At 40.4% G+C, this 12,939-nt stretch overlaps 1 protein-coding gene and 1 long non-coding RNA gene across 5 annotated transcripts in view; one reads left to right on the top strand and one right to left on the bottom strand.

Annotated features, from left to right (window-relative positions):
* The window catches only part of LOC148360130 (uncharacterized), a 32,843-nt gene that overhangs the window by 4,315 nt on the left and 15,589 nt on the right, over positions 1-12,939 (top strand). The window lies entirely within an intron of this gene.
* The window catches only part of enox2 (ecto-NOX disulfide-thiol exchanger 2), a 307,278-nt gene continuing 297,026 nt past the window's right edge, over positions 2,688-12,939 (bottom strand). For all 4 annotated transcript variants that reach the window (XM_088343564.1, XM_088343563.1, XM_088343566.1 and 1 more), the window contains 4 exons: positions 11,999-12,055; positions 9,761-9,857; positions 7,680-7,765; positions 2,688-3,182 (listed from right to left, as the gene is read on the bottom strand). In XM_088343564.1, the coding sequence (XP_088199690.1) occupies positions 3,051-3,182; positions 7,680-7,765; positions 9,761-9,857; positions 11,999-12,055 (372 nt within the window). In that variant the 3' untranslated portion in view covers positions 2,688-3,050. The remainder of the gene's footprint in view (positions 3,183-7,679; positions 7,766-9,760; positions 9,858-11,998; positions 12,056-12,939) is intronic.

The raw sequence follows: 12,939 nt of genomic DNA, 5'->3' as shown, positions 1-12,939 counted from the left end.
ATTTCAAGATTAAATCTGCAACCTCAGTTGAACTGTTTAAATCAAGGCTTAAAACACACTTCGATTCTCTAGCTTATAAATGACCTATATTTCCTGTAGACAATATATGTCTATTGTTTGTTATTGCAACATCCATTGCAGCCTAGTCATCCTGGAAGGGGGATTACCTCATGTGCGGTCCCTTCTCGAGGTTTCTTCATTTTCCTCATGTTGAGGTTTTTGAGTTTTTCCTTGCCCTCATGTAGGTTTTAGATCAGGGGATGGTGTCATAATAGTCTGTAGTTTGCAATAGTCTGTGTAGCCCTTTGAGACTCCTTGTGATAAAGGGCTATACAACAAAAACATGACTTGACTTTATTTTAATGGCTGTTTAAGCTTGGGGCTTGAGGTTTTGAGTTTTTCCTTGCCTTCATGTATGTTTTAGATCAGGGGATGGTGTAATAATAACCTGTGGTCTGTGCAGCCCTTTGAAACTCCTTGTGATAAAGGCCTGTACGAATAAACATGACTTGACTAGGTGCGGGTGAGTTTCTTCCTTAAATCTGCGCAAGCGGCCTTAAGTCAGGTGCGCTCTGTTGTCTAGAATTCACGGTAATCTAAATTTGCCTTATATGCGGTGGTGATTCTTTAAGAATTGTTGCAGGGATGTGATTTTTCCGCTAATTCGCGGAATTCCGCTTTTTTTATCTCCAAAAATAAAATTTTAAAATTTCCGGTGTTTTAATTGGTAAAAAAAAACGATTTCGTCTCGACAGCATGCCATTTGAGTGTTTCCGTAACTGAAATGAAACGTACTTGCGATTGGTTGAAGTCTCGTGTTGACCAATAAACGCGCTTGTTATAGGAGTGTGCCATTGTTCATTTCTCACACGTTTTTGCCGGGTGTTTAAAGAAAGATGTCCGTGATCGAACGCAAAGATGCTCCGCGAGCTAAAGAAATTGATAAGATTGTAAAAAACAAGTTTCGATGGGACTGGTTGGAGAAGGAATTATCTACGAATGTTGGAAAGAAGACTGTGACGAATTTGTTCAATGACTTTATTCGGAAGATCGATCGTGCCGGGAAAGCACTTTGCATTTGGTGTCATGATACCATCGACTATGGTGGGAGAGGTTTCAAAGCTCTTGAAAGTCACGCAAAGAGCAAAAAACACGTGAAAGAACTCCAGTCAAGAACGACAAATTATTCCATCGCTGGAAGTTTCGGTGCCCAAACGAAAACTCCAAAACTTTACGGCCTCCATCCCTTATTGACATCACAATCGGAAGCGGTAATAAAGAGACGTGATCCACCCCAACAACCTGTACCAGTTGCTGATAGAGTCGTGAATTTTGAGGTAGGTGGTAAACTTTTCAAATTTATTTGACAGTTTTCCCATTTTTTTCGAAAATATTATAACGTAATAAAAATGGCCATAAATATTTAACAATTACAATAATAGATTTTCATGTGTACATTACACCAACACTTTACTGTAGGGCCTATACTTATTGTACTTTCATTTATCAAATACTTGGATACGCTGCTATTAAAGAAATAAATTATTACATTTAAAATATGATTTAGGAAATTTAAAAATATTATTAAGCCTAATAGTAATCAAAACTATTGTCAGTATTTATATTTTTTAAATTAAGTACTTGTATGATATTCTGGTGATGTCCTGAACCCCAAAGCATGCAGAATGGACATAGCCACATACAGTTCTATCCAGACTGTAAAATATGCCCTAAGAGCAAGAAATACCACCTCTGTCAGCCATTTTGGAAGGAAAGACATTCTGATGGATCCTGTGCAGTCCATACTGTGCCTAAATCTGAGGACATCCTCCAAAAGGTACAGGGAGGAGAAGGATGCAGAAGCAGCTATGTTGTCTGCAAAACGAACAGAACTTGCTGTGAAACAGGACACCCAAATGAGCAAGGCTGCCTCAAGAAGAACCATCAAAGCTGCACAGAAGCAGGCTAGAAAGACCCATTCCAAAGCAATGAAGTCTAGGAGGAAGTAGTGTTTGGGTCATGTGAATGGATTTAGCTGTGTCCCGACGGATCACCACCTTATCGTGGTGGGGCACTTTGCGCGTCTCCATGACCCCCAGAGCTATGTCGGCGGGAGTCTCGTACTCCTGGTAGGGTTACCCAAGCCGAACAGGTCGAAGGGTAGAGTCCAGACTAAGAGTGATCCCAAAAGCTGGTGGCGGCACGCTTTGAGGCGGTTTCCTACAGACCTGGATCCCGTTAGCCGCCTGCAGTTGTAGAAAGATGCCGGTCGTCTAGGGTCTCCCTTGCCACTGGAACCATCTTCTTTACAATTAAGATAGTGGCGTTGGGGAAATGTTTTTTAATGTGACTGATTTTGAGTTGACTTAAACTGTAATTTTATATGGGATAGTTCAATATATATTGAAAATTTATGCTGTTGTCTTGTCTATTTCTTTGTCATCTGAGTGCATTGAAAGTACTTAAAAAAACCCATGAGCTCCGGGGGGGGGCTTCGCCCCACTTTTCCCCCCACCAGGGCACTGCCCTGGTCCTACCTGGTTTCCCCCCCCCCCCAGCTAGCAATCCCCCCCCCCCCCCCCCCCCCCCCCCCGCTAATTTTCAGATAATTTCACTTTGGTCAAATCACATCCCTGTTGTTGACAGTTGAAGCTGATAAACACGCAGAAACGGTGTCGTATTAAAATTCCCTTTTTTTAATCAAAAATACAATCCAAGCATTTACAGCGTATAACAACAATTCTATGTAACTCTTCACAGTCTTTACAGAAAAATGATTACTTTTCCTTTTTTAATCAAATGTATGTTACAAACGAGTGAGGACCAAATAAACGAGAGAAAAAAAGAGGTGGGGTGGAGGCCGCAGGGTTTTGGAGGTTTGGAGAGTCGGACCCTGACGACGTGGCAGGCGATAGCCCCTGTTGTAGTCCTGCTGGTGCCGGCCCCAAAAAAAGGCTCAGAAAGCTCCTGTGTCCCAATCCGGTGACTCCTCCGTCGAGTAAACATGGGTGCCGTGGAGGGTTCGGGCGTTCCCCCCCACGGACTCGCCCTTACGTGCTTTTGATGTTCTGGAAGCCGCAAAAGTTCCAGCGTTTCTCCAGGCTGGCACCGACGCCCGTCAACTCTTGTTTGAAGGTGCAGGGCAAACGGGTGAGGAGAGCCTCTACATCTGTCGGGTTGATCTGAAAAAAAAAGAGAGAAGGTTTTTTGAGATTGGGGAAGTGTCAGGGTAAAATATTTGTGGCGTAGTGTTTTGCTAACTTTGCTGTTTGTTTAGGTGGATGGGGATAATTTTAATTTCTTTGAGCTAGCAGATTACGGTACTTAGAAAAACTTCCTTCCTTCCTTCCTTCCTTCCTTCCTTCCTTCCTTCCTTCCTTCCTTCCTTCCTTCCTTCCTTCCTTCCTTCCTTCCTTCCTTCCTCCCTCCATCTGTCCTTCCTTTCATATAATTATCTTCCTTATCTCAATTTTTCCTTCCTTCCTCCCCTTCCTTCCGCTTCTTCCCCCCACCTGACTATTTTCCTTCCTTCTTTCCTTCCTTCCTTCGTTCCTTACCCCCGTTTCCCTCGAGTGATTGGTCAATATGTATTTTTCAGAATGGATTCTGTGTTGTTGACTTTAAATTTGTTGAGTATATAAAAGGTTCCATTTGGGTTTTTTTTTTTTTTTAGATTTTAATTTTTTTTTGGATTTACGTTTCCAGTGTTTTTCAGGGATGTGCTAAAACAATTAGCGTTTTTAAAAATGGACAGTTTATTCTTGTATTTTGTTTATCTGTTATTGAATTGAAAATTCATAATTAATAGTCGAGATTTTGTTGTGTCATGCAAGGATTCCGCTTTAAAGTTGCTTAGTATAAAAAAGTTAAAATGAGTTCCGTCACAGCAGAGTGAAAAAATTAATGTTACTCTAATTTAGTAGAGTAATACATTTTTAAAACATATAATTAATTCATTATGGGTAGAATACTAAATCATTATTGGTAATAAACAAAGGGATCCCCCCCAAACCAGTCTTTTTTCTGCTTCTTTCTCTTTTTATTTTTTCCTGCTTGTTTCCGTCAGTTTTTCCCTTTTTTCTTGTATTCTTTAGTTTCTTTTCCCCCATACTTTATTCCTTTTTTTCTTGCTTTGTTATCATTATTCCTATTTCCCATTTCTCAGACTGCCATCACTGCTACATCCAGTTTTCTTTGGGTGGGCAGAGTGTGTCTGTGGGAAGGCACTTCCCCCGCCTGATTGACCTCCCCTTCTCTCTCTGCTTAATCTACTAGTTTTTTTTCCCTACCATGTGGTCCCCGAGCTCAAATGAGTTTGACACCCCTGCATTAAGAGGGAACTTCAAGAGCTTAACAAGCTAAAGCCCTGTTGCGTGTTAGCTGACAAAAGCGCCACCTGCGATGTGACCAGAGAAGCGCGACTTCTCTCCTTCCAAGTTGTTGCTGTTGTCGTGGTAGGCCAGACGGGCATATTGACAAATGAGCGAGCTGCTGCCTAATGAGCACCGGGCACTCCAATGTGTGTGCGCAAGAGCACAAAAAACGTGGGCGCCCGAACGCATCGTTGCGGCAGCAAATAAACAATCAAGGGAAGACGTTATTTTTTCGCATGATGAGTCAACCGTAGTGGAAAAAAAAAGGTTGGGCTTATGTGTCGTTTATGTATCGTTTCTCGGGTGAATGGGTCCAAGTGATACATGGTAAAAGTGAGTACTGTATATGTTTATAGCAGGAATGTCTATACCTTTGAGAAAGCGGGCTAGATTTGCTTAGCTGAAAATGTGTGAGGGACGATTATTCAGCCTGGTAATCTTTAATAAATCACCCTCCGTGAAAGGTTTGCAGTGCTTGGCAATCGACCTCATAGCTCGCCTTTGTAGCATTTTCGTTTGACCTTGCAAAGTGCCGCTAAAATGGATCTATCATATCTGAAAATTTCTATGTCAGTCTAGCTAAAACAGATTATAGAGGTTTAGCCGTCTAGGGCATCTATAGCTGTCTATGGAACCCTGGCTAAAGTTTATCTTTGACATTTATAGCCTTTTATGGATGTTCGATAGCCTATGGCAGTGAACAAGTAAATAGAACGGCTTTATTTTTGGGATGTCAAAAGTAAAAACATGTTTTGGGGGGGTAAAAAAATGACCCAATTTACATTGTTCTCTTTATGTCCACAAAGTAAAACAAATGACAAAAATGAAGGTCAATTCTTTCTTGTGACGGAAACAATGTAGTCTCAAAAATGGGTATTGGTCGAGCCCTACGGTTTTTGCTATGAAACCAACAAGCTAGTCAAGAGGTTGAAATTATCAATCACACACAATCGGGTTGAGAATGTTTTGACCCAAAACATTGGGCTAAGACTAAAACCTTCCGATTCGAAAAGGAGAGAAAAGAAACAATGAAAGCCGACTGGCCAGCTAGCATGGGAGTAATAACCTGTCTTAAAACGCCGCTTACAGACAGACAGAAATAAAAGAAATCCACTCGGTCGGCAGGGACGCGAGTGAAGGGAAGGTGGGCGCCCATAGGATTGATGCCGCTGTTTGGCAAGCGGCTACCGTGAAGTGCTTTTAATAGGTGCCGGCATCCAGGGAAACTGACCCAAACGCACGTACCGATGACATTTCAGTCTGGGAAACTGACACAAACTGTCCGAAGAAGTTTTTAACTGCAAGTTGGACTTTTCCAAACTCGGATGGCGATTGGCGCTGAACTATCGACTGGTCTAGACAAACAACCTGGACACAATTCTAATCAGTTTCCTAATGACCAGTTCACTGAAGAGGGAAACAACAGTGGGCGGAAGGTTTCTTTAAAGGATCAATAAGCCTTTTGGCTTGCTCAGCTAGTCAATTTGACAACATAATCGCAGTTACGAGGTGCAATTGAAGATGCAATTCAGCTTTGGTCCTGTGGGTGGTAGAAACACACGTCACTAGCTGTGTTTAGCTAAATTTAATTTGGCATCTTAGACCATACTGTAGGTCTTTGATTTGTGAAGACATTTCTTATTGGTTGAACATTATTGGGCACTCTTGTTTTGACAATTAAATCATTGTAGCTATCGGCCAATTGTGTTGCGGTTAGGGCTGATACGTTTTTTTTCTAACCTTAGAAAAAGTTGGAATTCTTTATCTCAAGGCTTCTCTCCCATGCCTCCTTGCAAGTTCAAAGTCCATTGATTTATTCGGTCTTTGTTATCAGAGTCTACTGGATTTGAAACTTACCATAGATTATTATAGCATCAAGTGATTATCTAATTCTTTATATAGGTCCGTATTTAGTGTCAGACAATATATCAGTAAACAGCATGCATTGTTTTCCCCCCTTTTTGTCAGCGGACATCAATATAAAAGTCATATTTTTGTTCATTTTGAAAAATTAGATTTATTTCTTCTCACTCTGAGGTTTCTTTATAAAGTGCATTAAAGACATGCAAAAATACAAATAAATAAATATGAGTTTTGCTAGATTAAATTATTCTTTTTCTTCTTTAAAAAATACAAAAACAATTAAAAACATAGCAAAGTAAGATGACATTTCTTAATTTCTCCAAATATAATATTTTTTTTTTAATGTTATTTTACTGGAAAACCACTGGATATACCAAAACACTGACAGCCCAAATCAGTTAAATTTAAAGTATTTTTTCTTGTTTTACTAGAAAAAACATTAAAAAAAATATAATATAGACATAGGGGCAGCACGGCGGCGCAGTGGTTAGCGCTTGTGCGGCACAGTTCATGTCATGGGAACCTGTCGTGGGTTCAAATCCACCTCCAGACTTTCTGTGCGGAGTTTGTATGTTCTCCCCGTGCTTGCGTGGGTTTCCTCCGGGCACTCCGGTTTCCTCCCACATTCCAAAAACATGCATTTCAGGTGAATTGGCCGGTCCAAATTGTCCCTAGGTGTGAATGAGCGAATGAGTCGTCTGTCCCCGTGTGCCCTGCGATTGGCTGGCAACCAGTTCGGGGTGTCCCCTGCCCACTGCCCGAGGATGGCTGGGATGGGCTCCAGCCCCCCCCGCGACCCTAATGAGGATAAGCGGTACGGCTAATGAGATGAGAATATAGACATAATATCAATTATTATTTTTTACTAGAAAATGTTTTTTATGTTTTTTTATTCTATTACGAAAAAACAATCGATTGAAAAAAAATGAAACATACACCCCAAATTAGCTAATTTTGCTGCCAACAAAGTAAGAATTTTTTTTGAAGTAATAGGCAACTGAACAGGCTAGTAAGTGGAAATAAATGAAGAAATGAATAGACCAATACATAAATCATCTGCCAATTAACTATCATCGTTTCCTAATTAACTTTATAAACATCAATAAAAAACATACATTTCTCATTTAATAGGAAATATATCTTTTTTACTTTATTGTAAAAAAAAGTTACTAGAGTATATTAAGACACTTAAGATGAGCAAAATTTGCCATCAATGGGGTAATTTCTTTTTAATTCCAGCACATGGAATTTGTGAGGAAATGTAGTATAGATACTAAAACCTAACTTAGTAGTGGAGGTCTGACCACTAGATGATCAACATTTGAAACGACTATTAGTTTGATTTATTTTACATAAGTACTTTCTTTACTCTGATTGCTATTTCAGTATACGTTAGCATCCCAATTGTTAGCATGCTCCCATTGCATCCAGATAGTAAAGTACCTTAGTATCGAGTCGCTGTAAGTAGGAGCAGATGTACTCAATGCTGGCTCCAAAAGGATGCACATGCAGGAACGTTGAGATGATCCCTAAGGGAGGACACAGAAAAAAGTACAAGGCATTAAGGACAAATGTTTTTTTTTTTTTTTTTTCTGTGGTGAAAAACATGTTTAACAGGGGCTTGGTCGCCAAGGCCCCGTCAAAGACGAGCTTTTGCCCAAGTGAGAGTAACCATCTGCTTCCTGTGGCCCCCGGGGGCCCATCACACGCTCACTCTGCTCACAAGCAACCACCTGCGGAGCATCAAGAGACGTAGCCTCATGCTTTCTACCAAGGCTCTTGTTGGCCCCTAAGGCTTTTTTCCCCCCCTGGAGGAAAACACTTTGCGTCCCTGCTAGCAAATAGCCAACACAGCACACAGTAAGCTAGGAAAAAGAGGTGCAGCGTTCATATTTTCATATTTCAATTTTAGCCTGGTTGCCATAGACGGCTATAGACATTGAGGATTCATTTTAGCTAGGCGGCCATGGACAACTATAAACGTCAAAGATCTATTTGAGTTAAGCTGCGATAGACAGCTATAAACGTCCATGATACATTAAAGCTCGACTACTATAGGCGTCTAAAGACGTCAAAGTTGCAGTCTAGCTAGTTTCCTATTCATCGATGTAAACAGCAAGAATTGATTTTAGCTATGCTGCCATTCAATGTAAAATATCTAGTTTAATTAGGCTGCCACAGACAGGTGTAGACGTCAAATATTCTTTTAGGCTAGGCAGCAAATGGCAGCTAAAGACGTTAAAATCTAATTTTATCCGGGTTGCCAAAGACGATTATAGACATCGAGGATACATTTTAGCTAGGCTGCCATGGATGGCTATAAACATCAAAAATCTATTTTACCTAGGCTGCTATAGATGGCTATAGTCGTCAAATATCCATTTTAGTTAGGTTGTCATTGGGGGATTTAAATGGCAATGATTCATTCTAGCTAGGCTGCTATAGGCTGATCCAAACGACTAAGAGCTATTTTATCCAGGTCGCCATATATGGAGGTAGATGTCAAAAATATTTTTAACTATGCTGCCATATATAGCTCTAGACATCAAATATTTGTTGATCAAGGCAGACATAGATGTACGATATACATCAAATATGTATGTAATAGGCTGCCACAGACGGCTAAAAAAGTTAAACTTCCATTTTAACAAGATTTCCCTAGATGGCTTAAGATGGAATTTACTTTTACAAGGTCAAGACAAGTCATGTATATTTGTATAGCCCTTAATCACAAGAAGACTCAAAGGGCTGTACAGACTACTATTACACCCTCCCCTGATCTTAAACGCGCAGATTTCTTCTTGGCTCTTGGAATCACTAGCAAAGCAACGTTTTTGGAGCGAAGGCTCCGACCAGAAATATACAGGGAAATTAAATCAAGTAAAAATACTGTTAAATGCTAGCTCATACATAAAAAAGTAAAAATCAAATCAAAAATGTGAACAATGCAGGCTGCCGTAAATGGCTATACATGTCAAATACATAATTTAATCAGGCTGCCATAGACTGAAATAGACGTCAAAGATCCATTTTAGCTTTGCTGGCACTGAATGAGTCTTTGAAGGTCTAAAAGGAGCCTTGGGTGTCTTTGATACTTAATTTCAAGACATCTCTTTGAGGAGACATATTATTTATACATTTATTTATAAGTATGCATTTTATTTCTTCTTAATATCAGTAATTTATTCATTATTTCATTTTGTTTTTGTTAGCTATCTTGATGCCCCTCTGTGTTAAAACATTGCATTTCAGACCTATTTTTGCCCTTAACTGATTCACTGTAATTGAAGGAAATAGATGTGAAAGACCTATAGACATCAAATATTTATCTTATTAAGGCTGCTATAGACGACCATAGAGGTCAACGATCTATTTGAAATTGGCCACCGTGGACAAATATATGTAGGTCGCTAAAAAAGGAAATAGATGGTAAAGATCCATTTTACTGAGGCTGGCAGTGAATAAATTTAAAAGCTCCAAATTAATATGGTACAAATTGTACCTCCAATTTTAGTGAGTCTTACCAACGAGCAGGGCTTCTCTCTCAGAGTGGACAGGACTCTGTGATCTTCTTTCTGTTGGGCCTTCTCTCTCCTGACTGCAGGACACTGGCGTGATTTCCTAGGCACACAAAAATGCAATATACGTTTTTTTAAAAGGAGGTACTGTAAACATTTAACAGCAATTCAATTGTTTGTGGGCGACTCATTGGAATAGTGGATTCTGTTTACATTGCAAATAAAACAAGTTTCATGCAATAATAATAATAAATCTGTTTTTTTTTCCAATACATTTCACACCTGCTGAGTACTTTACCAGCTCAAGTCACGTCAAGTTAAATTAACCCTAATTTTTCCTTTAAATGTATATTTCTTCATAACGGTTTTTTTAATCCTGAAAATGTAACATCCATCCATGCATTATCTGCACGACTTATCCTCATAGGGTCGCGGGGGTGCTGGAGCCCATCCCAGCCATCCTCTGGCAGTGGGCAGGGGATACCCTGAACTGATTTCCAGCCAGTTGCAGGGACCACAGAGAAAGACTCACTCGCTCATTCATACCTAGGGACAATTTGGACCAGCCAATTAACCTGACATGAATGTTTTTGGAATGTGGGAGGAAACCCAAGCAAGCACGGGGAGAACATGCAAACTCCACACAGGAGGTTCGATCTCATGACCCCAGAACTGTGCCGCACACGCGCTTACCACTGCGCTAACCACTGTGCTGACCACTGCGCCATCGTGCAGCTAACAATAAACAATGGTCTCCATTATTATAGCACCTTTCAAGTCACTGAAGACCTCCCGCTTTACAATGTACTTCACTCTTACCCATGCACACACACTCACACACCAATAGCAGCTTCAGCCATGCAAGGCAACTAACTGCTTATCTGGGGCATTAGGGATTCAGCGTCTTGCCTAAGAACACTTTGACATATAACACGGAGGAGCTGGGAATCAAACCTGCGACTTCTTGATCCCAAGCTTTACCCCCTGAGCTACTGCCGCCAACAGCAGTTGATGCAATATTTTGTTATTATAAATGTATTAATCAGGTTTCAATCCCCCGCCATACACTAATCTCACTTTACGACCCTCCCCTCAAAATTTAATAATGTCGTAACCTGGTGGTCCACGGTCTAAAACATTATTTTATGACCCCTCACATGTCCCATATGCCCAGCAGGCTGTTATAACTTCTCATCCTTGTGACAACATACACAAATGTTATTCCTGCTAACCGGTAAAATTGTTTGAGATCATATTAGCTTAGAAAGTTAAAAAATAAATTAAAAATCGAGCAGCAGACGTGGAACTAAATCAATTGAAGCGGGCGACAAAACACACAAGTAAAGGAAACACATCGTGGGTGGCGGTTAAAAAAAGGGGAATGAGGTGAGGGAAGGCTTTTTGCCTGGAGCGACATGAACACAAAGTATGCTTGGAAGACGAACGATCAGACTGTTTGCTCGGGAGCTGTGACAGGTGGCGAAATAGAGAAAGAATGATGTCTGTGTTTGGCATCCTACAAAATGTAGGGCGCCCTACAAACACTCTTTGTTGTCTTGAAGCCTCTGGATCTTTCCCCAAAACTAAATCCAAATATTGCATGTGTGTGGTTTGGTATTTGTGGTGTAAGTATAGGTAAGATGAGCCCAGAAAATCGTTTAACGGATTTTTTTTTCAAAGAGTTGACAGGAAGATTTTAAGGCAGACGAAAATTGTGCCATCAATTACAGCAGCAGTACGTCATTAAAAATCTAGCGCAGCACTTTGACAGAGAATCCAGAGAGACAAAGAACAATGACCGGTGGATAATAGACAGACAGGAAGGAAATTGCAAGAGTTCAGTAAAGTGTTGTGATCAGGTGACTTCAGTTTTTGTGTGGACCACAAGCTCTTGTGGCCATAACTACGAACAGCCATGAAAGGCCGCAGCGTACTATAATGTTAGCGTAGCGAATGGCCTTTGTTGTCAATATGTTAGCATAGTAACATCAGTGAGTTGTGACAAGACACTGATTATATCACGCTACATGGCCCCCGCTACTTTTGTTCTTTCTAGTATCCACACATCCTTTTAGTATACATTTTTATAAACATATATTTATTTAAAAAGGTCAGCAAGGGTAAAACCAGGCCCAACCCGAACAAAATGATCGAAACATAAGGTCTGATATGGGCCGAAAAATTTTGGCCAGATTGTGCTCGCACTCGTGCTTAAGATCTTACCTCTGGTTCTAAGGTACTTACATTGGTTTGATTCGCGGCTTCATCGCAACCTCTGTTGTCTTGTCGGGATCGTTCCAGCTGAAACACAATAAGAAACGGATGTAAGGAAGCTCCTGTTGAAGTCTTGAATATTTCAGGGTCGTAAAATAAATAAGCAAAAGCATTCAAGTTTATCGGAAGAGTTAGTGCCTTGTTTTTGTCAACGCAGCTTTTACCCTGATCTTCTAATTAAAGATAAGCTTGGTTGTGCTTATGTCGCTCTATTTTTATTCATATATATCCATCCATCCATCCATTATCTGCACTGCTTATCCTCAGTAGGGTCACGGGGGGTACTGAAGCCCATCCCAGCTATCTTCGGGCAGTGGGCAGGGGACACTCTGAACTTATTGCTGGCCAGGGAAAAAACACTTGCTTGCTCATTCACACCTAGGGACAATTTGGACCGGCCAATTAACCTGACATGCATGTTTTTGGAATGTGGGAGGAAACCGGAGTGCCCGGCGGAAACACACTCAAGCACGGGGAGAACATGAAAAACTCCACACAGGATATATATATATATATATATATATATATATATATATATATATATTGAATTTTGAGGCTGGCTGTTGCTTTTGTATCTTTGAAGTCAGGTGTACGATAACTAGCTACTAAACGGAGGCTAACAAATTGTCACTGTGAACAATGGCATCATTTTCCTTAACTTGGCAGCTACTTTAGGTAGAACAAACTAACAATCTAACGAATGAATAAATCATAACTAGCAAATAAAGTATCTAAAGGCTAGAGCATAATTAAATACTTAAGGAGTAATTCCATTAGCTAATCCCCCCAAAAATATGACATTAGCTAGATAAATAACTAGACGAGCAAACAAACTAACAAGTGAACATCCATCCATCCATTATCTGCCCTGCTTATCCTCAGACGGGTCGCAAGGGTCCTGGAGCCCATCC

Source organism: Urocampus carinirostris, chromosome 9 (assembly GCF_059441175.1).
Source record: "Urocampus carinirostris isolate Australia breed hairy pipefish chromosome 9, RoL_Ucar_1.0, whole genome shotgun sequence".
Lineage (NCBI taxonomy): Eukaryota > Metazoa > Chordata > Actinopteri > Syngnathiformes > Syngnathidae > Urocampus > Urocampus carinirostris.
This window is presented reverse-complemented; position numbering and strand designations above follow the sequence as displayed.